The 17,286-nt window shown below is 37.8% G+C and overlaps 1 protein-coding gene across 3 annotated transcripts in view; it reads left to right on the forward strand.

Annotated features, from left to right (window-relative positions):
* The window catches only part of MINDY3 (MINDY lysine 48 deubiquitinase 3), a 31,772-nt gene extending 22,406 nt beyond the window's left edge, over positions 1 to 9,366 (forward strand). For all 3 annotated transcript variants that reach the window (XM_039331537.1, XM_039331539.1, XM_039331540.1), the window contains exons 12-16: positions 1,408 to 1,480; positions 3,796 to 3,868; positions 6,426 to 6,513; positions 7,584 to 7,655; positions 8,229 to 9,366. In XM_039331537.1, coding sequence (XP_039187471.1) covers positions 1,408 to 1,480; positions 3,796 to 3,868; positions 6,426 to 6,513; positions 7,584 to 7,655; positions 8,229 to 8,378 — 456 coding nt within the window. In that variant the 3' untranslated portion in view covers positions 8,379 to 9,366. The remainder of the gene's footprint in view (positions 1 to 1,407; positions 1,481 to 3,795; positions 3,869 to 6,425; positions 6,514 to 7,583; positions 7,656 to 8,228) is intronic.
* The last annotated feature ends 7,920 nt before the right edge of the window (positions 9,367 to 17,286 follow it).

Below are 17,286 nucleotides of genomic sequence, written 5' to 3' on the forward strand. Positions count from 1 at the left end.
CAAAGGAAGAAGCTGCAGTCGTCAACACAGAGCAAGCTGCTATATATAAACAGCAAGAAAACCCTATTTGCTTGCTATTTATATAGGGAATGCAAATCTCCCTTGCACTGATGATGTTACTTAGCTGAGTTATGAAATGTCTGCAAGAAAACAACTGAGCTTAGACAGCATCAAAAATTCAATAGTCCTTGATCATTCAACATTAAAAAAAATGTTAGAAAATCTCAAAACCTCAATTTGGGAATTTATAACCCTTTTTGTTCTCTAGTACAAAGCTTAAAGTCATTTTACCTGCATTAAAAGATGCATATTAATCAAAAATAATTGCAAAAGGCCTTGTGTATCACTTGTTGGTATGCTAATCTGGACTGTCAAATAATGAGTCTGTAGCTATTTATCTGTTTAGTATAATCATCTGCTAGAGAGATATCTTGTGAAGTAAGATTCATTATCATTTGTGATGTTTCCTAGTTGGTAAGTTGGCAAACTATTGTTTTCTTACAAGATCTCATTAAAGTAATGTTCTGTTCAAGCATTTTCCTAATAGTCCATAGGTTATAAGGGATCACATGTAAGACAGTTTATGGAATAGCGTTTAGATGAATGAGGAAGGAGAAGCAGTAAAATGAGTAGAAGGAGTGAGAAGGTGATCACATAGAAACAAATGGGGTGGCCCAGGAAGGAATATTCCTTTTGTATGCAACATTGAAAACATAGAGGAAGGGCAGAACTTCTTTCCTTTCTCCATCAGCTCACAATTTTTTTTGTGGACTTGTATGTTCATAAGCTTGTGTAGGTAGGAGGCTATGGAAAATTATTTTTAAAGCTTCTTTAACCACTGTTTGATGTGGTATTATGAATTATCTTTTAAATATCTAAATCTAGATAGTCTATGTAAAGACCTCATGCTATTTTTTTATAGTAAAAATACAGTTTTGTCAGACTTTTTCTAGTGGTTTCTTCTAGAACAGTGGTTCTCAACCTGTGGGTCAGGACCCCATTTGGGGTCGAATGACCATTTCACGGGGGTCACCAAACAACGCAGTCTGCCCTTTCCCCCCCCTTTTCCTTAGCTGTGCTACTCCCTTTTATTCTATTGGCTTTTGAAAGCCAATAGAATAGACTCTCTTGAATAGAGTCTAATTCTATTGGCTTTCAAAAGACAATAGGAATTGTCCAGGCTGTCTCTGCCCTGCTGAGCCCACCAAAAGTCCCATTCTGCAAACGGTGCTGCACCAGTTGAGTAGTCCTCGACTTACGACTGGTTGAGTAGTCCTCGACTTACGACTGATTGGGGGTCGTGGCATTAAAAAGGTTGAGAACCACTGTTCTAGAAAGTTGTGTTTCTTTTATTTTCCTTATAGCTACAACTGTGATTCAATTAAATTTTATGTATTTTTTTTTTAGGATCTGGGTCTTGTTGCTCCTGAAGCTCCTTCAGAACAGGCCAGGCGAGTCTTTCAGACATATGATCCTGAGGGTAAGCAATCTAGAGGCAATTTCAGTTGCCTACCAGGAAGTTAAGCCTCATTGAGTTTCTTCCTACATGCATTAGTTGAAGTGAAAATTCAACAAATTACATCAGTAAAGTTATCTCTCACAGATAATACAAAGTGTCTGGAATTTTTGTAATGTTATATCCATAGTGTTATTGGCTACTATTTATCCTGCTTCTTAAATACAACTTCCTATGTTGAGTAATTGCTGCTGTGGGACTGAGATCAGGGCCAGTGAATGGAATTTGCGGCCCAGTGCAACACCAGGTTTGTCTTCTTCTCACATAGCTATAGATTAACATTGCAGACAGATTCTTGCATAGTTACAGAATGTGAACTAAATTATTAAAGAAGTATCTAGAAGAAATTTACTGGTTTAATTCTGAAAGACTGTTTTACTGAGTTCCTGTCCTTTATGCTATAGCAATTGCCTCATTTTAGAATAAATAATAGAACAAGGAAACATTAGTTGCCCTAATAATCTTTTTTACCTAAGTAATGTCACAGTGTCCATTTATTCCAGTTTACTGAGCTTTAATTTGTTACTTATCTATGAGGTGGTCTGACTTAAACTATTAAGCTTACTCAAGAGGACTATGTAAAAGTTTTGTCACAAGCTTTGTGAAAGTCCAATTATAAAATATCTCAAAATGGCTGTTAATGCTATTAAATAATGCCCCTTCTCCTCTGCCTCCTCTCTCTCTTGGCTTGGAAGAGAGAAAGTAGATTAGGAAGAATGGCATGTTTTGTCTGCACTGCATCTACCTTCCATATCCCTCAACAAAAGCCTGGCCAAGCTCAGCCAAGGTAACCTTTAACATTTCCTGAGAAAAGAAAATATAAATGCTGAAAAGCTAGGATGGACTGCTATTGATATTTATGCCCTTTCCTGGCACTGCTTAGTGATTTTTTGGTTGTTTAGCAAAGTTTTGCAAACACCTTTCTGCTGCCAGTATCCACATCACCCTTACACAAGATCAGTCCTTTTTCTTCTTTGTTCATAAATGTTAAAGTATTTGATTTTGGCATTCTGGATAAGCTAGCAAACCTCTGAACACTCTAAGTAACAAACACAATTTTTCTGAAACTCACAACTTTATTTTTGTTTGTTTCATTATCTGCTCACATATACACCTTGCACATTTAGACATTAAATACCTGACTCTTTTCTCAGACATTGGGCCAAACTGATTGAAGTTCCCATCTAGAGGAGCATAGTACATCGTATACTATAAATAAATGTGCACACTGACATTTCTCATCCACATAAACTTTGTTGTTTTTCTTTCCAAATCCCTATATGTTTGTACATAGACACACATGGGACTTTTTATTTTTGTGTTTTTTTCTAAGGCTGCAGAAATTCAAACACATTTGAGAATGGAGACACTTCTGTATCTCTTTTCTGCCTTCTACTGAATGTCTGGCATTCAGCCTGTTCCTTATGAGATGCTGAGAACGGGAAAGCTCTCCTTGTCTGAAACCATGGACACCTAGATAAACAGGAAGACAGTGTAGCTTCAATAATAGTCACTTATCATCTGCTGTTATCCATCATACACCCTGCCCTGCTTTTCATCTGTGGCGCAGCAGTTAGAGTGCAGTACTGCAGGCCACTTTAGCTGACTGTGTTCAGCAGGTCAGTGGTTCAAATCTCACCGGCTCAAGGTTGACTCAGCCTTCCATCCTTCCGGGGTAGGTAAAATGAGGACCCAGATTGTTGGGGGCAATGTAAATATATATATATACATTGCTTACTGGTGTACACCGCTTAGAGAGTGCTTGCACTTAAAGCGATATATAAGTCTCATAAATAAATAAATAAATAAATTTGTTTGGTCTTATGCAGTCAGGAAAGAAGGCAGAAACATCCATAATTGCTATTGCAATGTGTTTGGGCAGCAGGGGGATCAGAGGTGAGGCACATAATAAGTACCCAAATTAGGTGCTCTCCACTTTTATAGGACACAGTACAACTCCGTATCCTTCCACTGCCTTAAACTGTCCTTGATTCTCTGGATCTATGAATGCATAGATGTCAATTTATGGTTTTTAGGCTCAAAAGCTCATCATCATTAAGCCAATGATTGTGACATAGTAATAGACATAGTTACCCTGCCCAGAGTATAAAATTAGAAAAATGGAAAATTTCCTGAACTGCATGATAGCACCCTAATGAGATTGCCTTTCACACCCACATATCAATAAATTTTGACTTTTTCCCACTCAGAAAGTATCAGTGCTAATCAGTCAACAAAAACATTATGCTGGAATGTTAATTAAAGTACTTTTTTCTCAGATAATGGCTTCATACCTGATGCTCTTCTAGAAGATGTAATGAGGGCCCTGGATCTTGTATCAGATCCTGATTAGTAAGTATAAACTGCCTGTGGTTATGATAACAAGTCACTGTGGTAATTTTGTGGGGATAAGGTTTTATGATATGCCAGGTGAATTTCTTCTGTAATATAGTATGTATCTATTAACAGAAGAAGTCAATGAAATCTGTCCATTTCATATTTTAGTTTTGCAAAAACACCTTGGCCTTTCTTGGAGTTAAAATACCGGCACACATATAAAGAGACCTCTGCAGATAATTTCCATGTATTATTATGAAGCTTCCTATCACCAGAGACATTCATGAATAGAATTCAGAAGTCTACAGAGAGAAAGGGAAAGAGGCATAGGTTCTATCTATGTGCCTGAAACTATAAAACCAGAAATATATCACTTCATAAGGGAGCTACTTGGTCCGAAATGTGGCTTTATTTTTATTTTAACCCAAATTATAATGATGTTTGAACAGGCTATTTTCATTGTATTACATGTGTGTTTTGAAGAAATGCTTAATGCTGTCTTGTATGTAATAACTGAACAATTATTTATCAGTCATCCATTTTATACTGCAAATGTGCTGTGAATAATTTAGGTTAGATGATTAGTAAGTTGTACAATTAATTGAGATAGTCATGCTGCTTGATTATAAAATGTGAAAGAATTTATTTCTAATGTTCATGTCCAAAACATACATGAAATAGTTAAATTACTCAAATCAACTGTTGGCAAAAATTTGCATAATTCACTGGCAGACCTCTAGAGAAGGTGATTGCATTGTAGCTTTGGAAGACTCTGAAAGAAGCAGATTATAGTGACTCCTTTCAGTCAGGTTGAACCCTACATATGTGATTGAGATGACATCATTCACACCTTGGATGTTCTCTGATGGGAGTGGGATGGGAGGGTTCATGTGTCCATCCTTGCTCTTCTTGATTTTTGAGTGGCAGTTGATAGTATCATGGTATTTTTTAGACTGGCTCCAGAAGTTGGGGGTGAAAAGCACAGTATTGTGCTATTCTCTTCCTTCCTCTTGGGTGCTTCCTCTTGAGTCAGTGTTGATGATGAGGAAGATATCCAGCTGATGGCCCTTCCTTTGTGAAGTGCTTAGAGTTTGGTACTTACTCTTCCTATTTAACATATGTATTAAGCCATTGGGTGAGGTAATCCAATAGTTTTGGGTGAGGTAACTTTAGTATGTTGATTCTATTCAACCTTATATCTCTACACCAAAAGTAATGAGTGATGTTATGGAGGCTATGAGGGCAAAAGTCTTCTGCCCAACCCAACAAGACTGAGTGGCTCTGGGTTATTGGGCCTCCTGGCTTTGGATAAGATGGTGTGCAATCTGGGGATCTCCCTGGACTCATGGCTCCTGCTCAAAGAGCAGGTGGAAGCTATGGCTAATAGGGTTTTTGCACAGATCCGGGGTTAGTAACAGTTGTGCTTGTTCCTGGATCAGGAGGTCCTGCCCATGATTACTTATGCCCTTATGACCTCTAGATTGGACTACACAATGTGCTTTATGTGAGGCTGTCCTTGAAGTATATTCAGAAGTTCACAGTGGTACAAAATGTGCTAGTTACACAGTACATATAACATCATTTATCGCATGTAACACCACTGCTTCATGAACTGCATTAGCTTTCTGTATGTTTCTAGAGGTGGTCAATTTTAAAGCACTTTGTGGCTTTCGATGAACTAATTACAGGACCTCTCCCCAATTATTTCTATCAGTTCTATCAGCATGCTCCAGGTACTGACAATTAGGGAATGTCAGCTGGCAGGTCCCAGAAGGAGAGCCTTTTCTGCTGTGGCATCTGTTCTTTGGGACAAAATTCCTCATGAGTTTAGATTGGCCCTGTCCCTGTTGGCTTTTTGTAATGTCTTGGAAACATGGCATTGTGCTCCAGCTTCAGGCCCTGGGTATGGATTAGAGCTCCTGGTTATATGGTTGATAGATCATGCCTAATTGCTTTGTGCTTTTATTTTTGTTACATACTTTTTTGTTTTTAAATCTTTTTTACTGTAAACAGTCTGAAGACATGTAAAAGTGAAATGGGCAACTATATAAATTGGGAGAGAAAATAGATAAATAAAATGGGACAATATTACTTATCTAAAACAAACCTGTTTCTTTCAAGGAATTTGAATGTACTCTATACTGTATTGATAGATTCCATTTTATTTTCTCCATCCTGCTACGGTTTAGAGCGTATTGTTGTTGCATCCTCCAAAATAATAAAATTAGGGCTGGCCTCTGCAAGACATTTGGAAAGATGATAATGCATTAATGCTGCAAAATACTTGCACTAATTGTATAGTCTTCTCAGGTATAATCCCAGGAGTTAGACAGCAATCTCTTTTTTAAAAAAAAAACTTTACCTAATAAGGTGTGGAGTCTTTATTATTGCTGTTGCTTTGATTTTAAATAAATTTATAAATAACCTTATTTTGGCAACAAAATGCCATTCCTTTGCATTTGCTATTCAGATTCTAAATGCAACCATTTGACTGTTTTTGGCATTTAAAAGTTAAGCATTTAGTTATGCAAAAATATGAATGTGCCATATTTTATGTGTTTCATCTTAACAGTGTAAATCTCATGAAAACAAAATTAGATCCAGAAGGACTAGGAATCATCTTACTAGGTCCCTTTCTTCAAGAATTTTTCCCTGAACAGGTAATAATACCATATTTCTATGTTGCTCTGATGGAGCGTTTGTAAATAAATATTGAGTAAATCTCAATCCTAAAATCAATAGAGCCAGTGCTAATGCAGAGATATTGTCATGCTTTAGCTCTTTTGATGAATTTCCAGACAGTCCTGGATTTCAGCCATGACCTATTCTCTCAAGTCTCACAATGTTTCCTCATCATCCCTTTCACTGAGTACACACATTTTGCTGCTGGTCGTTGTCTTCTTTTTTCCTTCCTAGAAAATGTCATTGTATTACAATCTTAATTTACTATAAATCATTGGAAGTATATTTACAGGTGGTCCTTGACTTACAACCATTCATTTAGTGACCATTCAAAGTTATAACCACACTGAAAAGAGTAACTCACAGCTGATTCTCTCCCTTCAGCCAACACAGTATCCCCACGGTGATGTGATCACAATTTGGGTACTTGGCAGTCAGCAGGTATTTACAATGGTTGCGATGTCCCAGGGTCACATGACTGCCATTTGTGACCTTTCCAGCTGGCTTCTGATAAGCAAAGTCAATTGGGGAAGCTGAATTTGCAAAATGAGCACATGATCCACTTAACAACCGCAGTAATTTGCTTAACAACTATGGCAAAAAAGATCATAAAATTGAGCAGAATTCACTTAACAAACACCTTGCTTAATAATATACATTCTGGTGATTGAAGTCAAGGACTACCTGTATTTATTTGTTTGCTTGTTTGTATCCTGCCTTTATTATTTTTACAAATAACTCAAAGTGGTAAACATATCCAACACACCATCTATTTTTTCCACAATAACAACTCTGTGACATGAATTGGGCTTAGAGAGAGTGTTTAGCCCAATGTCACCCAGCTGGCTTTCTGACTAAGGAAGGACTGGAACTCACTGTCTCCTGTTTTCTAACCTGGTACCACTAAACCAAACCAGCTCCCATTATTACATATGTAGTAAAAAGCAAAAAAAAAAAAGGGGGGGGGGGTATAAATGCAAAACAATGAAAGAAATATTCTGCATGCAATTAGTGTGTGATCTGAGATTGATTGCCTTATGTTTCTTAGGACCCAAAGCTTCAAGAATCATTTGCTGTATACCACTACAATGGATTGAAGCAGTCTAACTGTAATGAAAAGGTATGAGAATGTCTTGTAATATTACTGGATGCCACTTCCTTAGAAAAAGAGAGCTGTAGATTTTAGCCAACTTTGCAATAGATAGTCCCCCAGGGCACATAGGAAGGTGGGGGTGGAGATGGCCCGTGGGCTCTGATTGGTAACAGTGGGAAAAACCAGTTTGGTAGTGGTTCTTGGGTACTTCAAGGGTTGCAAAAATGGCCACGTATACACCGTTGATTAGTTTCCATTGCCATATGAGATGATCTACATGTATACAGTAGGTAATATCATTACCATATGAGATGATGCATTCATTTTGATTCTTAGGGCTAATCAAATTCAAAGGCACATACTTGAAAGATGTAGATGATCGGCCATTTGTTTCTGATTAGTACAACTCACTTAATAAGGGACAAACCTAAGAGTTATAAACTTTTTTTTATACTGCCAAAAATATATTGTAGCAATGCTTTGGCTCTTGAGATATCTTACATGTGTAAAATGGCTATTTCTGATAACATTTATTTGCAACTGGATTTATTTATCATTTCAGTTTATATAGGATTAAATGTATTAATTGTATTTTGACAGGTCACATATGTGGAAGGTACAGCAGTAATTATGGGCTTTGAAGACCCCATGCTACAAACTGATGATACCCCAATCAAGCGCTGTTTGCAGACAAAATGGCCCTATGTAGAACTGCTTTGGACCTCAGATCGATCCCCTTCATTAAACTGATATTAAGAAGAGACTTTGTATTCATCCAATATTTTGAATGAATGTGGGATATGCAACTGACTGTATCTAAAAACAAACTTACTTTTTTTTGCGACTATACACTGGTATCACTGAGAAATTGTAAATGAACACTTTTTCAGTGTTAATTTTTTTTTAAAAAAAGAAAACCAATGAATTAATTTGTATTAAAACTAATTCCTGTTTGGCCATAGTAGAATAGGTAAAATGTGAGTTTGCATCCATAAGCCTACTCATTCAGCCAGAAAGAATAAGGAAGTGAGCTATATGGCAGCATCTGCACAGTAGATTAAGTTTGTCTTAAATATCATAGTATTCACTTGTTTCATGCTTGTTCAGTCATAGAGTTTATTTGAATTATACTGCCTTAGGGTACAACCTGTTTTGGGAGTCCCAATGTCCAAGCCTCACTGAAACATAAAGAACTATAAAATATCAGGTAATACTATTATATTGTTCTCATTTCAGGAGGTTTTCTGCCAGAAACTTATCTAAAGGGTTGTGACCTGTACTAGAATATCACAGTTTGGGAAATAGATTGATATTTGCACTAAATATGCTTAGATGAATAACATCTCTGCTGCTTTTCTCTAAAAATCTGACTCTTTATCTATGTAGCTTTTTTGAAAATGAAGCAAAAATGATTTTTAGTATGGCTGGTGATAAATGATAAATATATTTATTGGATGTTATACCATTCTTAAAGCTTACCTACTAGTCAAAGCAGGATTTAAAATTGCATATTAATATCCTGAGTTGTATAAAGGATATATAAAAGCCTAATTGCAAAAAAGCGCTGTGATTTTTGTTCCTATTATTGCCAAATATCTCTTTTCAATATGTACTAATAAACATATACCTACACACTACTATACATGTTAACATGCATGAGTAATCTGTTATTCAAGTAGTATAGTGTATTTATTATATAGCAAATCAAAATTAAAAAAATATTCAATAATAAATGGACTATTTTCTTCCTTGCTAGGAATAATAATTTGGATATGTGGAATCTTGACAAGTATTTTTTTCATTAAAGATTACATTTTGATTACATCTTAAGCACCAATTGCTTAATTGTTGAGACAACATAGTAGCAAACGTTCTTCAGTGCTATTTTTTTGACGTAACTTTAGAATCATTTATTGTAGCCCTACTTTCATGTCCCACAAAGCCAGCTTCCCATTCCCTTCAGTAGAAAAGATGAACTGCCTTGAGTCATTTTTCATTTTGGTGATGAATGAGATTCCAATCACCTGATCAACTTGAGAATAAGAAATATGACTGGCTAAATGACAGTACCTTTGTTTAGCAGAGGTGTCAAACTGCTGGCCCACAGGCTGGATGCATCATGCCAAAACCGCGCCCACCCCATTGCTGGCAATGGGAAAAAGTGATACGTCACAACACATCACATGACATTGCGATTTTGACACCCCTGTTCTATAGTTACAAATAAAAATTCAATTGTTAATCTGTGGCCTTGGGTTTTGTTTTTGGTTTTTTGAACAACCTTAATGAGCAAAGTACCAACACTGATTTTTCATAAAATTATTAAAATTAGCAAACTAGAAAAATTCCTTCCCATTATAAGGAAAATTCCTTACTTTCCTTGGAACAGTTTTATCTTCTAGGGTTTTTCTTTTTTCCAGACATCCCTTAACTTCACTGGCTCTAAATCATTCCCTTTACACCCTTGTCAGATTTCCCTCTTAATTTCTAAGGGCAGGATTGCATCTTAGTATAAAAAAAGTTATTTTGCTAAGAACAATAAACAATAACATCTGCTAATCCAGTATGAGCCTTTTCAGATCGCAAATGGCTTCTAAAGAGTAATGAGTAAATGGAGGATTTGTTTAATTGTTTCAATAAAGGACCCACAGATTTTTCTTAGCTAAGATTCATAACATTTTAAAAGATGTTATTGCTAAATATCCTTGCTGCAGCCCTCCTCTTCTGTGTTTGGATTGCTCTGGAAATTCAGAGATCATATGGCTAGGAGATCTAGCATGTGGTTTGCTATGGCTATTGAAATATTGAAGGATAATTCAGTTTTATAGCTTGTGTAATTAGTCTCATGATTATGAGGTGGCATTATAATCTGCTCTAGTTTATAGTGGTTTTGTAGACTTGTTTATGTACTTTGTGTATTGTTCTTAGAACTGAGTGCATACTACAACCCCCAATTTAATAAAACTTTCTGACAAATACTTTCTCTTCATTAAATTAGACATCCAATTCCTGCAACCATTCTAGATATATTTTAGCCTACAGTCCCTTAATCATCTTTGTTGTTCTTCTCTGCATTGTTTGTAGAGTCTCAACATCTTTTTTAAATCCTGGTGACCAATATATAAATATTTATGTACCCATGTTTTCCCCAAAATAAGCCCAGGTCTTATATTTATTTTTACTGCAAAAGACCCATTAGGGCGTATTTTCAGGGGGTGTCTTATTTTTTTGCCCTCCAAGCAGCAGGCGGAGGCATAAGGGGGCGAATATGGGGCCCTTGCGGGTGGGGCGGTGGGCAGCACGCTCACTGGAGGATGAAGTTGGATGGTGGGGACCGAGCACACGGGCCATGGCATGGCACACTCCCAACCCACAATCTGCCTCGACTCGCTCCATGGCAGCGGCACCTGCAGCAGGCAGAGGGGGAGGCACAGGAACTACGGAGTTTTGCATGGTACAAACGTGGTAGAAGATACTGTTACCGCACCAAAGCCATTTAGTCTGAGGTGACCATGAATGTGTTTTCAGCTTTTATACTGTCCCTTGACTAGAAAGCATCTAATTCAGGGATCGTTTCCTCTTTTCTTTCAGCACGGCCCAAGCTCCCCGGCTTCTTTCTCCTTCTGCTTCAAAGCCTCAGCGATTTAGTTCTCTCCCCGCCTTCCCAGCATGCAATCTTAACCCCATTCCCGTCCTTCGAATACCACCTCCTCATTTACTGTATGTCCACCCATGAGGAGCAGGCTTTCTTTCTCATCGCTTGTTCTTCTCTGGGGTTATTTTCTTGAGGAAGGTCTACAAACATGGCTTTGAGGCAGCAGCTGGGTGAGTTTCAATTGCCATGCTTTGCACCTCAACTCTGTGGGTTTGCTGCACTGCAAACGTTTTGCTCCTTTTCTTTGTCACCAGCAGAACAGCCCCACTCTGAAAGGAGAAGAGAGAGCACCACCTGTTGCTTTTTTGGTTTATTGGAGAGCTCCACCTGATTTGGTGATTGGCTTAAAGGAGGATTCCTCTTCGGCCTGGTGTACGCTGTGTGCTGAAGTTCTGGCCAATTTAGCGAAGTGTGGTTTAGCAGGCCGAGATCTGGATGGAACCTTCCAATAAGCCAAAAAACCAATAGGCGGCGCTCCCTTCTCCTTTCAGAGTGGGGCATGTTCTGCTGCTGAGAAAATAAATGAGCACAACCTTTGCAGTGCAGCGAACCTGCTGCTGCCTCGAAGCCATGTTTGTAGATCCTCCATAAGAAAACAGTCGCAAAGAAGAAGAAGTGACAAGAAAGAAAGCCTGCCCCTTGCTGGTGGAAATACGGTAATATGGGCGGTAGTTGAATGAAGGGGGTGGGGTTAGGATTGTATGCTGGGAAGGCAGGGAGAGAACTGAATCGCTGAGGCTTTGAGACAGAAATGGAAAGAAGTGTGGGGAGCTGGAGCCATGTTGAAGGAAAAAGGGAGAAATCCCTGAATTAGACCCACTAATATTCTAGTCAAGGTGTAAAAGCTGAAACCAAATTCACTAAATGGATTTGGTGCAGTAACAGTATCTTCTACCTCATTTATGCCTGCTGCTAGTACTGCTGATAGTGGGACAACTCCTGTGCCTCCCGTGCCTGCTGCTAGTGGGACAAGGCGAGGCAGGTGGTGGGCTGGGAGTGGTGCCACGTGCACAGCCCCTGCATGCTCAGCTCCCACTGTCCAATCACATCTTCCAATGAGCCTGCCACCTGCTGCCCTACCCTCGATGGCCATGGGGAACAGGAAGGGCAGGGAGCCCCCATCCCCAAGATGCAGCTGGGATTTCTCGCCCCGCCCAAGTCCAGACCCAGAGCTGCTCCACGTGACCTGAGAGGGTTGGTGAGGCTTCTCCAATGAATCAGGCCCTGGCGTCTGCCCTGGTCCCACCTCCCACCGTCAAAGACCCTTGGATGCCCCAACCCCCCAGGCTCTTGCCCAATATGAATGTTGAGCTGGCCATGCACCCCCTCCCAGGGCAACCACAATGCTGGGGCTTATTTTGGGGTAGGCTCACTCTTAAAAATCATGGTAGGATTTATTTTCTGTTTGGGTCTTATTTTCAGGGAAACACAGTATTTATTTATTCCATTTCTACAGCTGCCCATATGAGCCAAGTACTCTGGGCAGCTTACAATTCTAAAATTATGAAGCAGTTAATTAAAAATAATTTTAAAAAATCAAAAAAATATATAAAGCAGCCGAGATACTTAACCAACGAGCAATGAAGTCAAGAAAGGAGCTCTTAACACCTTCAAAGCCCAGGTTCAAATGCACAGCCAAGCTTTTAAAGCCTTACAAAACACCAGCAGGATTGGGGGCCATTCTAATCTCAGAGGAGAGAAAAGCCCATAAGGCAGGGCTACAGCAGGAATGGTCTACCTTTTAATTTCTGCAAGTCAACACTTTTGGGGTGATTGGATCTGCTGGATAGTATTTGATGGACTTGAAAATTAGAAGGTAACCAGGTCCCAAGCCACGTAGTGCTTTAAATGTGACAACCAGCACCTTGAATTGCACCTAGAAACACACTGCGATCCCACAGAGATGTTTCTTCAACTTAATCAACTTAATCAATTAAAAATGATTTAAATTAATTTGGAACTCATATCCATTCTTTCTGAGTGGCATATCCAAGTGGTGAAGACGCTCCCCTCCCATTTGAGAATTCAATCTTAGATAGTAGATGCTCCAGGTTATTTAAAAAGGGATTTTTTCATATTCATTCTGTCTGAATTGTTGTTCAATCACATTCAATTCTGTATGATGTTTTGCATTTTGATGCCCAGTGCAAGTTGCCTTGCATCAGATCTCTACTATCAACCCTCATTCCACTTTAGCGATTCTCCCTTTGTTTTCCCAAAATCTGTTTTACAGATTTTTTCCTACTCTAGTTTAATTATCAGCTGAACATTTTAAAATATTTTCTAAAATACTTATCATATACCCTTCTAAAATCTCAATTAGAAGGACTAGGGGTGACATGACAGCAGTGTTCCAATATTTAGGGGCTGTCACAAAACAGGGAAACCAGCCTATTCTCCAAAGCATCTGAAGGCAAGACAAGAAGCAATGGATGGAAAGTAATCAAAGAGATAACTAACCTAGAACTAAGGAGAAAATTTCTGACAGAACAATTAATCTGTGGAGATTTTTAAGAAGAAATTAGGCAACAATTCGTCTGAAATGGTAAAGGGTCTTCTGCTTGAGCAGGCGGTTGGCCTGGAAGACATCCAAGGTCCCTTCCAACTCTGTTATTCTATAAATAAAAATCCCTTGTTGTAGGGAAGTCAATGTCAGTGTTGCTGGTATAAAATCTTCCTTCACTGATGCATTTGGTATTTTCCAAATTAAAACTAAAGCAAACAACCACTACTGGTTGTTAAAAGAAAGTTGATATCTTTATTCCAGTCTTACTGAGAAGCAAATTCTATCATGACAGTCATTGATCAATTAAAAGATCGTGACTTTTTTGTATAGTGCCCCTTCTATCACAGAGGGAGGCAATAAATTCCTGACTTTTTAACTTTTTAATAAAAAAGAAAAACAATAATAAAAAAAACCTCCAAGGGCATGATCAGGATGAGTGATCCTTCATTTGAATCGAGATCTTATCCACACTACTCCTTTTGACCCTTTTCCAGCCTCCTTCATCCCCGTAACTGTTGGAGTTTAAAAGAAAAACAAAAAACCAAATATGGAATTGCTAGAAAAACCCCATTCTTCTGCTACCTTTCTCAAATTTCATGTCTTCTAGCCCCAAGGAGCAAACGATGAACTTCGTAGTAATTCACATGAAATTATTGGATTCATTCCCAAAGATCTTGAGTTTGGAGGGACTAAAACTAATTCTATTTAGTGCAAATGCAGGTTTAATTAACTGAGCTGGGGGTTCCTCCTCAGCATTTTTTTAAGGATGTGATGGATACAAGATCACTTCCTTTTTGCTTTAGTTTTCTCCCCAATTATTTTCCATTCAGTGCCTAATACTGCCTCTAAGACTGTGTTCCCTGTTGTTGTTTTTTTAAAAAGTCATTTCCTTCCTCTCCCACACAAGAAGTAGAGGAGCAGGATTAGTATGGTGGAAGTGTGGGATTTGGGGTAGAAAATATATCCAAACAGAAGGAACCAAGCATTTTCCCAATAACATTTGGCCCAAAAGATCAAGTTGAGGTCACTTTAACCATCCTTTAGACACTTTTAAGATCCTTTAGCAATCTTGAGATAGCGGAATTTTCTCATGTTTGTGTTATAAAGTGACTCTCCTCCCTCCACAACTTGCAAGGGAAGAAGGTCAGAGACAGAACTAAGATCTTGATTTGATTGTGTTTGTGTGTTCTTCTGGGTGGGCAAGTGCCCTGTAAAATAAACTCAGACCTTTGTGGAGAAAGGTTCTGTTTGCATTGATCAGGACTTCCTTTGGTAATCTCCCCCCCCCCCCCCCACGCTCTTCCCCACTTGCAGAGACCCCCAGGCCTTGCTGGGAAAGGCTTTCTTCCAGCATAACAATTGTCATTAGGGTAATTCCGGAGGGGGAGGGTGTTTCTTTTCCTGCTTTATTAGGGTGCATTGCCGTCTTCCTCCTGTTTAAAGCAACAGAGGCTCAAGTTCATCTGTCTCTCCATATATCACAGTTTCAGCCTTTTTTTCTTAGAAGAATGAAAGGGATGTTTACAGGAAGGGGTTCCTGCTGCTTCTACTGTTTTCCTGAACGCACCCAGAAATATTACAAGAAGTTTTTTTTTAAAAAAAAATATATGCTTTCGAAAAAACTCTCAAAAACACTCATCCCATTTTTGTTGATTCATAAATTTTGTCATTACAAACCAAAAGGTTTTTCCAGTCTTAATGGATATGGATGCTGCATAGTGTAGTTCAGCAGAACCGATCAGCACAAGCTTTGGGGTCAGTTGCTCAAGTAAGTAGACAGCATTCATTGGCATCTGAATTAACTGATGTGCTTTCTACATTTTCTTCTGGTCCCTTCTGATAGCTTGATACACTACTATGCTGGTGTAATTGTGCTATATGTCACATTGGTACAAAACAACATTTCTTTCTTTTTTTCCCATCATTCTTATTGAGCTTAATGGGGAAAAATGCTTTCAGAACTTTTTCAAAGCCAAGAATACTTTCAGGATAATTTTTGTAATGAGATGAAGCTGTTTTCTATTTTTCTTAGCTAACAGGATGACCAAAGGATAGGTATGAATGTGCTATCTTGGATTCTTTTTTCTTTCAATTAAATCCCAAGGGAAGACTTTATAAGAAAACTCTTTCACAGAAGAAGTCAGCCAAGAGTGAGGGAAAGCTATGCAAACTGCAGGATTGTCTTCAGGGTATTATCAGAAAAAGTAAAGATGGCAGTCACAATGATGCAATCAAAGCTCACCCTCTTTTTATGAGCATTATGCGTTTAATGCACATAAAAAAAACAGACATAGCTTTGATCTCACCATTATCATGGGTTCCTTCTTTATTTTTTTTACTACACGCTGTGGACACCAATAATAAGTCTGCTATTTTGCCTCAATATTGAAAAGAAATCCTGAAAGCAATTAAAGTATTCTCAGAAGAAGAAACAAAAAGGAAAATCTTTGCTATCTATGTTGACTGCCAACATAATCAGTCTTATAAAAGAAGACTAATATTTTGATACTATAATTAAAAAAAGAAAAATTAGAAAAATAACTACAAGTTACAAAGCAAATATTTCTATGTACAAAGATAGAAAAAGACAAAAACAATGAAACAGCCATGTGTATTCTAATTTATATGAAAAACTGAATAACCTTTTGAAAAACCCATTAAATCTTATCCATTTGGATTCATATTGATCAGTCTTTCCATTATGTCATTAGAGAGTTAGATTAAAGATGAGAATGAACACTTTTTTTAAAAAACTGAGGATTTTGAATTCAGAGTGATAGTTTCCAGTGTAGTGATAAACATTATGACTTTGGGTAAGAAATAAAGTAATATGATCTTGAAATATATAAAGAAAAATATTAATTTCTCTTCTCTTAGTCCATTAAATCACTAAGTTAGAACAGTAAATGTTAGGGACAATGTACCTGAAAGTTTATCTATCCCCATATTCATAGACCATCTCTGAACATCTGTTTACTTTATTATATTCTCAATGATGAAGGAAAACTGCTTTATAGGCATATGCACACATGGCATTTTAAGAACTTTCAGATTTTAGAGATTTTACAATGTTTTAATATTTCAGTTTATTTTATTATACACTGCATTGTTTTTACTTTACCCTGCCAGTTTTGTTTCATGCATTCATTATAATTATATTGTGGTTTTATATGTTTGGTTCTTTGTGTACATTGTTCACAATACTGCTGTTGCTAGGCAATCTAAAAATGTCACAAATAAATACATTTAGCATAAGATATTTAGAAGAGAATTCAAAGATCATGCAAAAGACATGCAAAGGTTGTCCACCCCAATAAAGATCGATTAATTATATATTCAATGAGGTGGCCAACCTTTTCATTAAAGATTCATGGAATGGTGTTCAACCACTTTCCAGGCAGTCTGTTCCCTCTCAAACAGCTAAATTCCCCCCTAATGTTTAGTCTGATTTTTTTTATATATTTTGAGACAATTGCATTGGATTGTACTTTCTGAAA

The sequence above is a fragment of the Crotalus tigris genome, unplaced genomic scaffold, assembly GCF_016545835.1.
Source record: "Crotalus tigris isolate CLP2741 ecotype Arizona unplaced genomic scaffold, ASM1654583v1 scf7180000024437.13266115, whole genome shotgun sequence".
Lineage (NCBI taxonomy): Eukaryota > Metazoa > Chordata > Lepidosauria > Squamata > Viperidae > Crotalus > Crotalus tigris.